The sequence below is a fragment of the Ctenopharyngodon idella genome, chromosome 7 (genome assembly GCF_019924925.1).
Source record: "Ctenopharyngodon idella isolate HZGC_01 chromosome 7, HZGC01, whole genome shotgun sequence".
NCBI lineage: Eukaryota > Metazoa > Chordata > Actinopteri > Cypriniformes > Xenocyprididae > Ctenopharyngodon > Ctenopharyngodon idella.
Window position 1 is genome coordinate 49,680,024 of NC_067226.1, and position 16,722 is coordinate 49,696,745.

The 16,722-nt window shown below is 40.8% G+C and overlaps 1 protein-coding gene across 11 annotated transcripts in view; it reads left to right on the forward strand.

Annotated features, from left to right (window-relative positions):
• Positions 1-16,722, forward strand: part of nrxn2b (neurexin 2b) — a 330,369-nt gene that overhangs the window by 303,579 nt on the left and 10,068 nt on the right. For all 11 annotated transcript variants that reach the window (XM_051900279.1, XM_051900280.1, XM_051900272.1 and 8 more), the window contains 2 exons: positions 8,951-9,273; positions 15,455-15,533. In XM_051900279.1, coding sequence (XP_051756239.1) covers positions 8,951-9,273; positions 15,455-15,533 — 402 coding nt within the window. The remainder of the gene's footprint in view (positions 1-8,950; positions 9,274-15,454; positions 15,534-16,722) is intronic.

The following is a 16,722-nucleotide window of genomic DNA, read 5'->3' on the forward strand; positions in this document are numbered from 1 at the left end:
GAGAGTCATTTGACTCAACTCTCAGTTTGAGCATTGAGTTGTATGTGTGCAGATCAACAACATAAAAAAGATAGAGTCAGTCGATCTTAAAAAATTTTGAACCTCTAACTTTCTGTAAAAGAGCTGTCAGAAGGTGCCAGAAGCGTGAAAGTATTTCAGTGTAGAGGACAGTCTGTCAACTCAAAGGGTTAAAGGAACTCCAGGATTTACTGACAGGGAAAACATAAAGGTTTAAGCAGAATTAAACCAACCAACGACTCAACCGTTCTTCTAAACCCTGAGGGCCACCGTTGTTCTTCTCGTTTTAGTTTTCATTGGATTAGATAAAGTTGAAGCCCTCAGTCATAAACCTGTTTCTAAACTCACATAACTGAATGAACACAGATCCGAGGAAGAATACGGATTATTATTAGTCAAAGCAGATGAACCGTCTAAATAGAATGCCAAACTAACCCGCATGTAATGCTTGAATGAAACTCAGAGGGTTAAACACTGAAATTATTCCGTGTCAAAAGATTTTTTGTGAATGAATCAGATTCATTGAAAGAGTAAACGTTCTACTTGTTGTTTTGGAACGTTTGCAGAGAGAATACGGTCCCTTTAACATTTAAATGTCTGGGAATAAATGATGAAGCCAATGATGTGTTGATTCACTGTGTGAACTGTCATGGGTTTGTCTGGGAATGCAGTTTGGACTATTGAGTTTTAGGATTGTCAACATGAAATCAAAATGAATCATTAATTCGTGTTCCTGCTCTTATTGTGAATTAAAAATCAGTGATGTTAGTCTAAAGAAATAAATGTTTTTGTCTTCATAATCTTTAACAATCCTTACTTTCCTACAGGAGAATGTTCAGTTAAGGCAAGACATTACAGGCAAAACCATTGTTTTGTTTTTTTTATGCACTGGTAAATTTTGAGATTTTGCTTCCATAACTTGTCCTTTTTCAAACTAGTGGAAAGAAAACATCAAAAATACACATTTAAGTGTTTATCTATTTGCATCTGTATATTTCAATTACAGTACATATCATTAAATGAGTTTTTTTCTCCACTTGAGTAACACTTACATACACCAAAATTTACAGTTTTATTCATAGCTATTTTCTGAAGGATTTTACTGTGGGATTTGTTTATTTATCATTCACCTGATTATATATTTAACATTGTATTCCTAAAAACACAGTGAAAATTATGTTTTCTGTTGACAGTATTTTCTGATTTGTGAAGTGATAAAAAGAGAAATCCAAAATCCCCTCTGTAAAAATCTTTAACTCTAATGTGTCAACAAAATCAAACAAGAATTTTAAACCTGGCTTTATCCAGTGTTCAGATTTATCCGGAAATGTATGCAAATAAGTGCATATTTAATTAGATATTTTAATATAGCATTTCAGAAAACTTGTATTACAAAACATGGTGATATCTATTAGTTTATATTTTTACCTTATTCACCTGTGGTGTATTGCCTAAAGTCCTGAAAATGTACGTCACATTATGAAAGTAAAATGAGTTGTGAACGAGTTTCATGTTGACTAAATGCAGTAATAGTCCAGACTGCACTGGGTCCATCACACATCCAAACAACTGCACAGTTACAGTATTCCAGGATTATTGTGGAAAAGGCCAGTGAATGTGTGGAGAAAGACTCTGACTCGCTTTCTCTCATCTGACGTTGAGTTAGATCAGACAGAACATTCTCGAGCGGCTATTGTGTCGGTGTTATAAATTCAAGATGGCAGCACCTCCACACAGCTCAATGAAGAGGAAAAAAAGGGTTTAACGGCTCAATTCCAGCAGAAGAGCCTATATTTTTCTCCCTCGTCCTTTCGCTCGCGTACATCACGCTCTAAACGTCCCCTATGACTTTCCATCATTTCCTCTTCTCCTCTATCTGATGCTTCTCCATCTCTCATTCTTTATTGTAAAGCCGACACCACAGACGACGCTGAGAGAGACACAGTCAGAGATTACAAATAACCGCAGTGCATTGATTTCTTTTGTGCTGTTTATTTCGCTTCCTGAAGAAAGACCTCAGCAGGGAAATGCGAGCGCAGAACACATTTGTTTTACAGCAGAAACGCGCCCGGTGTCGCTACTAAATCACTGCGGTTCAGCTCTGTTTGAACACTTTTTCACTTTTAAATTACTCCAGAGAGAAACAACACAGGCTTTTCTATTAGAGAGCGCAGAACCTTCTAGAAAGCTCATTCGTTTCCGCACAAACTCCTGCAGAAACACGTGAGATTCCTCACTGGACATTTTATTCATCCTGACAGTGTGTTTTAACCAGGCACAACATGATCGATGAAAACTTAAATGTTAATTCGAGTTTTTGTCCCAGTTTTTTTTTTTTTTTTTTTTTTAATGTGTCGTATTATTTGATCCATCACAAATCAGATACACACAATTCAATTAAACAATCAAACCAACAATAGTGCAGCAATATGTAAGTGCTGTGACAAGTCCAAGTTAGTCTAACAGATTTTTTTTTAAATAAAGAAATTAATTGAAAAAATAAATCAATAGTTTTGATTTTAATAATGTATTAAAACTAGCATGAAAAAAGGCTTTAGAAGTATTTATCATTGTTAGTTTATGTTAACTCATGTACAGTACTTATCTAATATTGATGAATGAAACCTTATTGTAAAGATTTACCAATACATGTTCTAGATTACATATCATATTTTTTTTCTCAACCTGTTAAAAATATAATGAGATGTAATGCTTGTATTCCTCATGTGTAAGTTACTTAGGATAAAACTATCTGCTAAATGAATAAATGTAGGCCTAAATGTGATGTCTTCATTATTTAACACATGCTTGAATAAATCCGCCATTAAAACAAGTTTTTAATACAAACCCCATTTAAATGTTTATATTTCAACAACTTGTTAGATTAGAAACATAATTATATCATTAACTCTTTCCCCGTCATTGACGGAATTTTCCGGCTTACCATGTTTTCACTGTTATATGGTAGGGGGCACTATTACACAACCAATTTTTTTTTTTTTTTTTTTTTTAAGCAGAGGCTCTGTCCTGCTGGCGTTGGCTGGCAACTTTTTTTTTTAAAAAATGCTGGTGGGGAAAGATTTAAAAAAATGTTCTTCTTGAGGATAAACTCTTCCTGGAAACCACCCAGAACAACCTAGCAATCACCAAGTGACAGTAGTCGCATAGCGACATATTAAAAACCTCCATAGCAACAGCATAAGACCCCGGTAACCAGAGTTTGTCTTTGTGTGGTTGAGGTTTGTCATCTCAAAGCGTCACAGGAAGAACCAGAGGAAAACTTTCTTACAAGAGCTGCTTTTAAAGTTTCAGAGAATAGTCTAACCAACAGTTTCACAACCTTCATGCCCACTGGTTAAGGACACGGGTCACCTGGTTTAAACACCCACTCTAGTGCGCTGGATCAAAGGAGACAACCCCTCACGCACACACACACACTCACACACAGATACAGGCGATAGTATAATTACACCTCAGTGGCATCCATGCAGTTTGTGCATTAGTCAGTGCAGTGAGCCCACACACACACACAGTCACACACACACACACGCTCAAACACACTCTCTCTCACACACACACACACACACACACACACACACACACACACTCACACACTGATGACCTGCACTGTAATTTCAGAGGACCGCTGTATTCACTTGTCTTTCATCTGAGAAAGAAACTCATCCACAAAGAAAAAAAGACATTCACACTTTTCTAAGTGCCCTGACAGTTCACCCAAAAAAATGAACATTCTGTCATCATTTAAAGATGATAAAGCAAACATTTTAAGATCAGAAAAGAAGACATTTTAAGAAATGTCTCTCTTTTTTTTTTTTTTGTCCATACAGTGAAAGTCACTGGGCTTCAGTGTTGTTTGGTTCAGTGTTGTTTTGGTTTGTTCTTCAAAGTATCTTTTATGTTCCACAGAAGAAATTCGTAAAGGTTTGAATGTCATGAGAAGAGTAAATAATGACAAATGGTCTCAGGTTACGCATGTAACCACGGTTCCCTGGGAAGGGGGTCTCACGCTGCATCCCCTAGAGGGCACTATAGAGAACGTAATACCCATGCCGCCATGCTTGAAGGGCTGAGTGCCTAAGTGGCTGACATAAGTCAAAGACTCAAAGGAGTCCCCATCCCAAGGTACATGCCAGCGGCTGTCATGAAAACTCAAGAGCTTGGTACTCATAGGAACACTTTTAAGGGAATATTGTCATAGACTGGAGATTTTCCAGAATGGAGGCCTCAAAAACGGAGATTCCTAACTACATTCTTTTTCTAGGACAGTTTCCAAGGAGGCTCAAGAGATAGCCTAACCACTATGAACTACTGTTCAGCAAAAACTCTAAGGGAGGAAGCCTCAGAAACCGACTCTCAAGCGAGAGGATGCCTGTCTAACCCTAAGCAGTACAGCTATCAAGGAGGCCCAGAAGAGCCTAGCAACTTGATCTAGCTGGCCATGCGAAGCTCTGGGGAGCGGAGACCTAAACAACTCTAAAAGGAAAGGAGGCCTAACAACACTCTGCATAGAGGGCAGTGGCCAAGGAGGCTCAACGAAAGCCTAACAACCTAGAACACTACCTGCCCAAGCTGTAGGGATGAAGGCCTCGGCACTGGCGGAGCTCAGTGGCGGAGCTTTCAAGCAGTAACCAAGGAGGTTCACAGAGAACCTAACAACTTTGCTAACTCAGAGGATTGAGGCATCAGGACTACCTCCCACATCATCTAGGGGCACCAAGGAGGCTCACGCAGAGAGCCTGCAACTCAATGTTACTGCATAACCTAACTCTAAGAATAGAGGCCTCAGCAAGACAATTCTCTGAAACGAGAGGAGGCCTAACAATGTTTTAGGCTTAAGCAGCTTCCAAGGAGGCTGAAAAAAGCCTAACAACTCAGAATTGCTATTCAAGTGGAGCTCTGAATGAACGGAGGCCTCAGAAACAAAACGTACTTAGAAAGGGCATAGCAAAGCTCAAAACAAAGCAGTAGCTAAGGAGACTCAAGGGAGCCTAACAACTACTACCCATTCAAGGACGGAGGCCTCAACTGAAGATCTCAAACCAGAAGAGGCCTGCTATGTCCCACACTACGTATAGCTACCAAGGAGGAACACAGAGCGCCTAACAACATAATACTGCTGCCCCAGGCAGAGCCCTGAGGAGTGGAGGCGTCAGCCGAAACTCTCCTGCGAGAGGAAGTCTAACAACACTCCTCTGTAAAGGCAATAGGCAAGAAGGCTCAAGCTCTAGAGGCTGAGGCCTAAATATAGAGACTCCCAAATGACAGGAGGCCTAACAACGCCCAACACTCAGGACAGCTTCCAAAGAGGCTCACAGAGAGCCTACACTCGGAATGCTATCCCAGCGGAGCTCATAGAAGGCGAAGGTCTCAGCCTAACAACACCTCCAAACACAAACAGCGGACAAGGAGGCTGAACGCCTGAATGAGTTCTGAGGACAGAGGCCTATCTACGTCCAACATCCAGGACAGCTTACAGAGGAGGCTCGCAGAAAACCTAGCTACTTGATACAGCTATCAAGGCGGAGCTCTGAGGAGCGGAGGCCTCTATAAAGCAACTCTCTGTAGCTAGAGGAGGCCTAACAATGCTCCAAGTAGAGGCAGTAGCCAAGGAGGCTCAAAAAGTGAGTAAACTAGCAGGCTCCAGACAGCACATTCACAATCATCCACTTGTGCCAAACCATCAGTAAGGCAGATGTTGATATTAATGACATACTGCCAAAAACAACTTCAGGGGCCAGGTGTAAACATGTGTCAGAGCCTCTAACACACCTCACCTGACCTCAGTCAGGGGATGGAAGGAGGGAGGAGGCTGATGTTATTTAGCCTCTGGGACCCTAGAACGCCCAGCGTGTTTACTCTGAATCACTTCCCTGAGGTCTTTCTTTCTCCCTTTGGCTTCATGCCTCCTCCTTGCTCTACCCACCGAAGGAGGGGGAGCACAAGAGGCAGCACTCGCCTTCTGATCTTGTCTGCGGTCCTAGGACCAGGTCAAGTCAGACCCCTTAGAGGCTTTAGCCGCAGATCTAGACCGGCACAGGATGAAGTTCTTGAAAGCTGCAGAGCGCGCCTTCGCCTCCCTAAACTTCCCAACCACCATCTCAACGGATGTGCTAAAAAGTTCAGAAGGCTAAACCGACGCATCGAGGAGTTTTTCTCTTGCTCCCCGATGTCGGCCTGGTTCACCCAGAGATGTCTCTCCGTGCCCACCGTGGCAGTCATAGATTGACTGATTTCAATCTATGGATTCCAAACCCATGGTGCAGCACAGCTCCACTGCCGCCTCAGGGGGGAGCCACTGACCCTCGTCCAGCTCTGTCTCTGCCAACTGCTTAGCTGGTAGAGATGAATCTTTCGATGTGGATGCCTCACACATTGAGAGATAGCTAGCCAGCAACTCTTCGATTGGAGGCATCGACACATAACCATGTTCCCACATTCTTTCCACATTAGCATAATTTGCATGCTGAATAAGTTGAATGCGGGCAGAAAAAGGCTTTCCCCAAGATCTCTCCACCTCAGCAAGGAGATCAGCGAGAAAGGGAAGGCTCGTATGAGCTGGGCAGTTATGTCCCGATAAAAAACCCTGATCCAAGCAGCTGCGCGCGAACTGGCGCTGCTCACGTTTCCAGGGTAGATCTAATCTGTCAGTAGCGCAGGACATAACTTCCAGCAGCTTGTCATATGCAGGGCAGGCATGCTGAGAGCGCTCAGACACATCTTTGCACTCAACAGCCTCATCCTGCTCATCTTGGCTCGAAGCCAAAAGCACACTTGCTGCCGGATGTGAGCGATAACACATGATCCTGATCCAGCAGCTCGCCTTCGTCAGCAGCCAAAGAATGAGAAATATGCATACTTTTCTCGAATTCGTCGGCCAGCTCCATCTGTGAGCCCCACAAATTTCAGTCTCCTACTCACCTCAGCTACAGCAGGTCCTGAACCGTGAGGCACAGATGATTGTCCCAATTCCCTCAAGAAAAGAGACAAACCAGAGCAAAGTTTCTTCATAGAGAAACTCTCACAATGCACACAATCATCCCCCTCAAGGACTGAGCATACACATTTCATGTGTGTCATCAGGTGTCAGATAGCACTGACACGGATGAACAAACTTTCTAAAGCTCTTAGCACTTGTGCTAGCCATAATAATCACTTTAGACACATGTTCAAACAAACGGACTCGTGAAGACAAGAAGAGGATGACGTTTTTCACAGCCCTTTTATACTCATGGTCTCACCTGTAGTGACGTCATCGGCTGTCACCGGCCAATGTCAAGTTCAATGTCATGTTTAGACTCATGCTTCAGACACCGGCATGCCGGAAGTGTTCCCCATAGCGCCCTGCAGCGTGAGTTCCCATTCGAAAGGGAATCATCTTTGGATGAACTATCACTTTAATGTTCATTTTATTTTGATAGTTTGACTTCCTGAAGAGGTCAGTTTTTTTTCTTTCTTTCTTTCTGTTTGTTTGTTTCTTTCTTTCTTTCTTTCTTTCTTTATGTCTACTTCTCTCTCTCATCTCTCCATGAGCGTGATGGATCTCTGGTCTCTGCATGTTTCTCATGGGTCATTGATCTCCTCGAGTCTCTGTCCTCAATCGTCCGGTTAAAGAACAAGTGATCGCGCGTCCTTCGGCTCTGTCTCATTTTGTTCTGATCAAATCAAAGCATCTTCACTCGCACTTGATTACTTCTCTCCAGACGCTCCTGTGCATTGCCAGCGAGATGACAGGAGACGTTTTTACTGGATCTGTGGAGCTCAAATCATGTTTACTGTACTGGATTACTATTACAATAATATTACAATAATATTACAGTACTGGATTACAATACTATTCTTCCTGTTCAATGTTTTGGGAGTTTTTAGTCAAGCTCACATTCAGACAGAACCATTATACAATTCCAAACACATAGATCTGTCTTTCTTTCTTCCCACAGAACATTTTGATGTGAAATAAAGTTGATAAAAAACCTCACAGGAGGTGAATAGAGAGCCATTAATGATCTTATTACTCAGGATGAGAGAGTCAAACACATTCACAGAGGTTAAGATGTGTGACGGACCCAGTGTGATTCTCTCTCTTTCTGTGTGTGTGTGTGTGAGTGAGAGAGAGAGAGAGAGAGAGAGAGAGAGTGTGCGAGTGTGTGTGATTGTTCTTCATTTTGCTCTCCTCACTGATCCATCATCATCATCATCAAACTTCAGAGCCAACAGCATTCAGCAAAGCTTGTTTCAAAGCAGCTTCACAGGAAAATAACAGAATCAATGATGCAAACTTCATTAAAACAAATTAAATTTCAACTATAATCAACTCCTTAGTTCAGGTTTTGTTCAGATCAATAATATTACTCTACATTAAGTGTCTTTTAAACCCAGAGTCAACAATGGCAAGAAACCCAAACTCCATCCTAAAGTTCCTTCTCAAACACCTTCTAAACTTTCTCTTTCTGTTTCTGTCCCTCTTTAATCACTCTCTGAATATTTCCCATCATCATCTCTTTCATTCCGTCCATCTCCCGCTCTCTGAACCCCTCCAAAGATCATTTCTGCCCGCTGTGGCATTTCTATGGAGATGATGATGAGGATGAAGATGATGATGGCAGCGTGTGAGTGAGAGAGAAACTGATCGATAAACAGCAAATCTTGCTCTCGGTAACACAAATTGAGTTAAAGGGATCTCTTAAACAGTACGAAAAACAAATTGTGATAAAATACACCAAATGATAAGACTCAATGCACATTATGGAACAATACAATGAGATATTAGTGAACTGACTGGATAAATGAGGGTTAGTTGATCTGTTGATCTGAAGTGTTACCAGACCAGAGGTTTGCATCCGTCTCTCCGTGTCGACCGTCATCCGTCCGTCCCGGCGCTGATTGCTCTCGTCTGTTTTCTCCATCTCTACAGGTCGGCAGCTGACGATATTCAACAGCCAGGCGTTCATTAAGGTGGGCGGCGGTGAGAAGGGTCGTAACTTCCAGGGTCAGATCTCGGGTCTGTATTATAACGGCCTGCAGGTGCTGAAACTGGCGGCGGAGGGCGACCCCAATGTGCAGGTGCAGGGAAACCTGCGCCTGGTGGGCGACGTGCCGTCGGTGTTGACGACCGACACCACGTCCACCACGCCGCTCGCAGACATGTCCACCACCATCATGGAGACCACCACCACCATGGCCACCACCACCACACGCAAGCAGCGCTCGCCCACCATGAGAGACAGCGTCACGCAGGTCAGTCCCGGACAGAGTCTCAGGGCCTTCACACCGCTTTGTTCTGAAACAGGGACTTAAGTTGTTTCTTCTTGGTTCGGTTTTTAACATTTCAAAGCATACCAAACTGTGTTTATGCAAGTCACATGTGTGTAAAACTGTCCTCTTATTGGTCAGAGTTTCCTCTGCGTCATGTATAAAGATGGACTGACACATTCGCACCGTGAGCTTATTGTGGCTTTATCTGTAGCTGTCGAGATACACAAACACTTACACGAATGCAGTCTTGATTTACTCTCACCGATAAATTATGTATATTTAATTATATTTAAAATTAATGAAGAGGCGCTCTTTGGTTTTCTAACTGCGATAACAAATGTGCTCACTCACAGAATCAGACACTGCTGCTTTTTATACAACACATTTCCCTTTATGAATTATGATAGCGCTTGGTTCGTTGGGTCAGATTGCTTTCTCATCTCGACCGAACCGCTCCAGAGTTCGTTTCCACCTCGTTCAGTGCGATTGCTCTGTTAATATATGCCTAAACGAACCGAACTAAGGTTCTGAAACAAATGCTCCAAATGAGGCAGGTGTGAGACTGGGAATAAAATGTGTTATTCACAGTTTGACAAGGGCTTCGAGTCAGTGTTATTTACTGTCATGATCAACAGCAGAGACTGTAGAGCTTCACGATCTGGAGGGAAAAAAGGATTATAAAAATGACAACTGCGATTTTAAAATGCGATTTAGTTTTTTTTTTTCCAGGTTTGCTGTGCTTGTTTGATGGGCTACACAATTTGGACAAAATATTGTGATTATATATCAATATGATAATAATAATCAATATGATATATAATCAATATGAAATAATTATTATTAATATTATTAAATAAAAAAATATGAATGACAATAAGACAATTTTGCTATTGTAATATTTCGCTATAAAGTAAAAAAAAAAATCAAGCTTTTAAGAAAAATAATAAAATGATAATTTTATTTTACATTATAACTGTAAAATTACTTTATTAATATGTATGGCTAATATGTATATATCAATATAATAATAATCAATAGGATCTAATAATAATAATAATTATTATTATTATTATTATTATTACTACTAAATATGTATTCATGTCTTCTATTAATTAATTTTCTTAATTTTCAAATGTTAAAACTTTATTTACTGTGATGATCAACAGACTGTAGAGCTGCACGATCTGAGGGAAAAAAATGATTTTGATTTTTCTGATAAAAATTGTGATTGCCAAAAAAAAATGCTCTGCTTGTTTGGAGCTGCACAGTTGGGCCAAAATGTTGCTACTATATATTAATATGGCTATAAAAAAACAAAAGAAATATTACTATGGTAATAATATTTCACTGTAAAATAATAATAAATGAGTATTTAAGAAAAATAACATTTAGTTTGATTAATGGTGCAGCTGTATTTGACCTTTAAAGGCACAATATGTAAAAATTTTTGGATTAAAATATCCAATACCCACTAGAACAGTGTTATATACACTATATTGGCAAAAGTTTTGGGACGCCTGCCTTTACGTGCACATGAACTTTAGTGACATCCCATTCTTAATCCGTAGGGTTTAATATGGAGTTGTTCCACCCTTTGCAGCTATAACAGCTTCAACTCTTCTGGGAAGGCTTTCCACAAGGTTTAGGAGTGTGTTTATGGGAATTTTTGACCATTCTTCTAGAAGCTCATTTGTGAGGTCAGGCACTGATGTTGGCGAGAAGGTCTGGCTCACAGTCTCCGCTCTAATTCATCCCAAAGGTGTTCTATCGGGTTGAGGTCAGGACTCTGTGCAGGCCAGTCAAGTTCCTCCACACTAAGCTCGCTCATCCATGTCTTTATGGACCTTGCTTTGTGCACTGGTGCGCAGTCATGTTGGAACAGGAAGGGGACATCCCCAAACTGACCCCGCTCTGTGATTTTACGTGGCCTACCACTTCGTGGCTAAATTTCTGTTGTTCCCAATTGCTTCTACTGTGTTATGATACCACTAACAGTTGACCGTGGAATATTTAGTAGCGAGGAAATTTCACAAATGGACTTACTGCACAGGTGGCAACCTATCACGGTACCACACTTGAATTCACTGAGAGCGACCCATTCTTTCACAAATGTTTGTAGAAGCAGTCTGCATGCCTAGGTGCTTGATTTTATACACCTGTGGCCATGGAAGTGATCGGGACACCTGAATTCAATGATTTGGAGGGGTGTCCCAATACTTTTGGCAATATAGTGTATTTTGTTGACTTATGTACTTCCATTATCCCAAATGTTTCCAAGAATGTTTAAATCCAGAGAAATACGCAGTTTTATCCAGGACACGGACCGTGACCATGCGTCGCCTATCAATGACATCATACCCGTGTTACCCTCGATTTACGGTTTTATTTTGTAGAAACCATGGAAACACCAAAGATGCTTTAATATATTACATTTTCTTAGACAAGGGAATAACTGTTTGGTTAAATTTATAGACAGAAAACGAATTATTGTTATATAGCTCAACACGTTTAGTCTTATTGTTCAAATCTTGTTTTCTTGATTTACCGCGAGTACCATGTTTTCACCATGCCCAGGGTTAGGCAAAAATACATCAAAATGTATTTTAAAATAAAATACCAAATACCTTAATTTTAAGTGTATCAAAATAAAATACAAAATACAGCAGCCACACCATGTATCAAAATAAACTACTGTATTTTTGTATTTTAAAAATACTAAAAAATACTTTTACAAGGGAGCATGAAATTTCTTCGCAAACCTTCCATCAATTGGCCTATTTGATCGATCCCTTCACCATTACACTGACTAAGTAAACAATGTTTGATAGCAACAGCTTTTGTCTGCTGAGTCATGCAATAAATCTGACATATGCAACCAGTTAAAGGCACAATATGTAGGATTTTTGGATTAAAATGTCCAAAAACCGCTAGAACAATGTTATATATTTTGTTGACTTGTGTACTTACATTATCCCAAATGTTTCCAAGAATGTTTAAATCCAGAGAAATAAGCAATTTTAACCAGGACACAGACCGTGTACGTGTGTCACCTATCAGTGACATCATTACCCTGGATTTCCGATGATTTTCAAAGACGCTTTAGTATATTATGTGTTTTATTAGGCAGGGGAGCAACTGTTTGGACACATTCATAGACAGAAAAATAATCATGTTACATAGCTCAACACATTAAGTCTTTTTGTTTAAATCTTGTTTTCTTGATTTACAGTGAGTACCATGTTTTACCATGACTATTATCGATCTACAGCAGTGTGCAACAAGTGTCTCATAGCGGCCGCCGAGCGAACGCAGAATAGCACTATAACAACTTTCAACACACAAATGTATCTAATATGATAAAACAGCTCTGCTTTATCCCACGTGCACATGACCGGAAGAAGCAGAAGCGGCGACTGTGGCATAATAAAAGTCCCGCTGCTCTCGAGGTGTGTGTCGCGCTCGTCTCTCATTAGCAATCGCTCCAGCGGCCTCGTTCAGTTCTCACAGCACTCGCCCTGCTCTGCTTCATACTACAGTAACGTTAATAACCTCATCCATGAACATGATTTCTGCCTGAGTCCCGTCCCGATTTTCCACCAGCTGTAGATGTGAAGACAACACCTCCCATGATTCCGTGAAATCAAGGCGTCATCAAGCTACGTCATCAAATTTTACATATTGTGGCTTTAACAGATCAAATATTCACATATCCCTGTGATCTCCCAGATGTAGGTTAGTTTTAAAGTAACCAACAGTTTCCTTATTTAGGTGTTTGGTAACGAAGGGCCTACTTTGCATCAGCAACACTGACTCAATGACAAACAAATCATTCATAAGAAGACAACTGATGGCACCTGTATTCATAGCAACTTTTTTCTAACTAATTAATCATTTGATTGTTAATCATAAGTATAGGGGGCTGCTGCTCGGTATAATAGTTTATGGAACATTATGTAAATTGGTAAACTATTTATCCTAGGCTACCAAAACGAACACCAAAACTTAACACGAACTGTTAAAAATGATAGCAATTTATGCAAAAAAATTGATGGAAAGCTGGCAGCCTGCACGTTTCTTACCTTGACTACCTTCTTCCATATGGATCAATTTTCTGTTCTGATCTCCACAAGTCTGGGAAAACTACTGAGTAAGCACCAATCAGAGGCGCAGTTTTATGATGTCATCATGTAGACTTCTTACAAAGTATTTCACAGTATTTTAAAACTACAAAAATACAAAACACTAATACGAAGCCATTTTCATAAACCCTGTCAAATACAAATGACAAAATACTATTTTGTATTTGAAATGCGAATTTGAAATACATGTATCATAAATACTGCCCGTCCCTGACCATGCCTCCGAGAAAAATAATCAGATGCAGCTTTATTTTTAGTAACAGTACATCAGTACAGCATTTTCTCCATCATACAATGTGTTTTCAAATTAATTGCAAGCATTTATTAATATGATACTCTAATATTGATTTAGCTTAATGCAGTGTGCAACAGTGTCTCACAGCAGCCGCAGAGCGAACGCTCAGAGTAACGTTATAACATCATTTTTCAATGGAAGAAGCGGAAGCAGCAACTGCGGCATAATAAAAGCTCTGCTGCTGTCGAGTCATGTGTCGCATTCATCTCTCATTAGCAATCGCTCCAGCTGCCACATCCATGAATATGATTTCTGCCCGAGTCTCGTCCCGATTCTTTTCCACCAGCTGTGAGGTGAAGCCGACATCTTCCAAGATTCTGCGCTCAAACTCTGCATCATCAAGCTACGCCTTTGTTTTGAATAGGCGACCTCTAGTGGCGAAAATCTACATAGTGTGCCTTTAAGTGTCTTGATGACGTTTTGATTCAGAAAGATTCATTGGCTTATGTAGAAATGCAGTAGAATTTGCTTTGGTTCTCCAGATGAAGTCAGTTTCTACAGCTGCGTTGAAACAGTACACATGTAAAGCTGACGTGACTAGCCTACAGTCAGCGCTGTTTTCTCACAGTCTCAAAATAACCCTCATAAATGTCAAATATACAGCAGTAACCTGCAGCCATCTTAAATGTTATCATTACTTCCTCCGTATGACTATATACTGCCGTACTGTACGCTGTAACTCATCTGTACCTTCAGATGTGAGTGTTTGCCTGCGGTTGTTAGTTTTCCTCTTCGTGTGTTATGTACTGAAAGCGCATTCAAATCCAGTTGAATAGTTCACAAACAGGAAGATGAGACATTTGATTATGGCAACAAAACGTTCACCAACGCAGCTGAATGAGTCACCTTCAGCCTGAGCAAAACACCGGCACATTAATATCTGAGAAACAAAAGCCCCGGCACTTTCTTTTCTATTGGGAATCCTTTCCCAGATCAGATTTGAGTCTGTAGCGATACAGCGTTCGCTGGGCAGAGGACGAATTAAACTGTGTGACCGCTGAAATGTCATGTCGGGTTACAGAGAACACGTGAAACTGAAATGTGATTTTGATCCGGGGCGCCCCAAATGATGTAGTCTCTAATAAATATCACTTTATTAAATAAATAAGTGAAGAAACACTCCAGGCTTCAGCACCATAGTCTGCAGCTTCTCAAAACTAATTAAAAGAAACACAAGAAATTTGTCCCGCGGCTGCGCTAAATTAATCTGCTTTCCAGTTGGCAGAGAAACACACCAGGTTAAAGGTAGTTAGCTGCTTTTTGTTAGTAGCTTGTAGTTAACTTGGAGCTTTGGACGCTTTCTCAAAAGTCAAAGAGGGCCGTGCCGTCAATCACAGGTCTGATCAAGAGCTCTTTGTTCTGCTGGAGAATCACTGACGGTTCAGTAAAGCTGAGATTGCTCCGTCTGATGCCGCTGACTTTGTGTTTTCTCAGACGGACTCATTTTCTCGATTTGTGTCATGAGAAACAGACTTCAGATGTGCCCAGAGATGACAGTCTCCTGGTTATTGTGTGGTTTGTTCTGATATGACAGTTACACATGGACACCTGATTAATGGACTGAAAACAGAGAAAAGAACAGATCTTCATAGAACTTCAGTCACTGCAGCTCAGTGTTTGCGATCGGATCATTATATGACAGCGTCTGTATGAATGTGGCTGAGTTTCATGTATGTTTAGTAATGGAGGACACTACTGACTCTCTGTCCGTCTGTCTCTCTGTCTGTAGAATACTGACGATCTGTTAGTAGCGTCAGCTGAATGTCCGAGTGATGATGAAGATCTCGAGGAGTGTGAGCCTGGAAACGGTGAGTCAATCTTACCATCTGTGTGAGTTTTTTTATGTGCTGTAAACACACACATACACACATCATGATCTCGTCTCGTGTGCAGCTGTGATTGGACAAAATATGCCTCAATGCAAGCTGACGGTTACAGATCAAACCTAAATTAATGTCACTCAGTCAGAACTCATTCAGTGTGTAGTGTACATTAAACCGTAAAATAAAGAAAAATATGTCTTTGATCATTTCCACCTCCAATAGTAGCGTTGAATGGCTGAGCCTGATGAATGCATGAAAAATTAAGGGAAACAAAATTAGATTGTTTACTCGTATTCACATCATGCCTTTGTTTGAACGTTCTGGAAACAAGTTGTACTCATGCAGTTTGCTTCTCAATTAAATATGTGTAGTTTTAAAGGGAACATCATAAAAATCTGACCTTTTCCATGTTTAAGTGCTATAATCTGGTCCCCGGTACATCTACCAACCCAGAAAACGTGAAAAAGGACAACCCACCCTGTTGAAAAAACCAGCATAGGACAAGCATAAACCAGCTCAAACCAGCATACCTGCTTCAAAACCTACCTTAACCAGCATATGCTGTAACTTTGTTTTGGCAAGCCTTTCTCTGCAAGCACAAAACGAGCCACTCAGATTTCGCTCCCATAGTGAGGTAGGAAGGGGATCTTATTATAATATTACCACCCATTAATCTGCACGCTTCAGCCCATGGCGCCGCCATTTTGTTTTCGCAAGCGACAACAGTTGTACCAGTTCTAACGCCATGGTAAAAGTTGGAGCAAAGCATGCTAACTGTTCTGTTGTTGGCTGCACAGACGAGCACTGAACACTATTTAGAGTCTCGTTAGCGCCTGAAGTTGACCCTGACAAGATCGATTGCTAAAAAAGGAGTGTTTCTGTCCGAGCGATATTTTGGAAAATATATTAGAGCATTTACAGCATTTGATAGCAATCATAAACGTTAGCCTGGTGTGTACGGCTCTGTTTGGCAAACAGGTACGCTATGTATAGTGGGCATCCATACGGGATTTACACAAAAGATTAACATGACGGCACATGCTAGTGGATGAGTTGAATCAACTCCACAGCAACTACATAAATTTATCCACTAACCATTCAGAAACGTCTAAAAGTTGTAACTTCTTCCTGAGTCTCTCCATCAGTGTCGACTCCGGTGTGAACAATGTAAGGC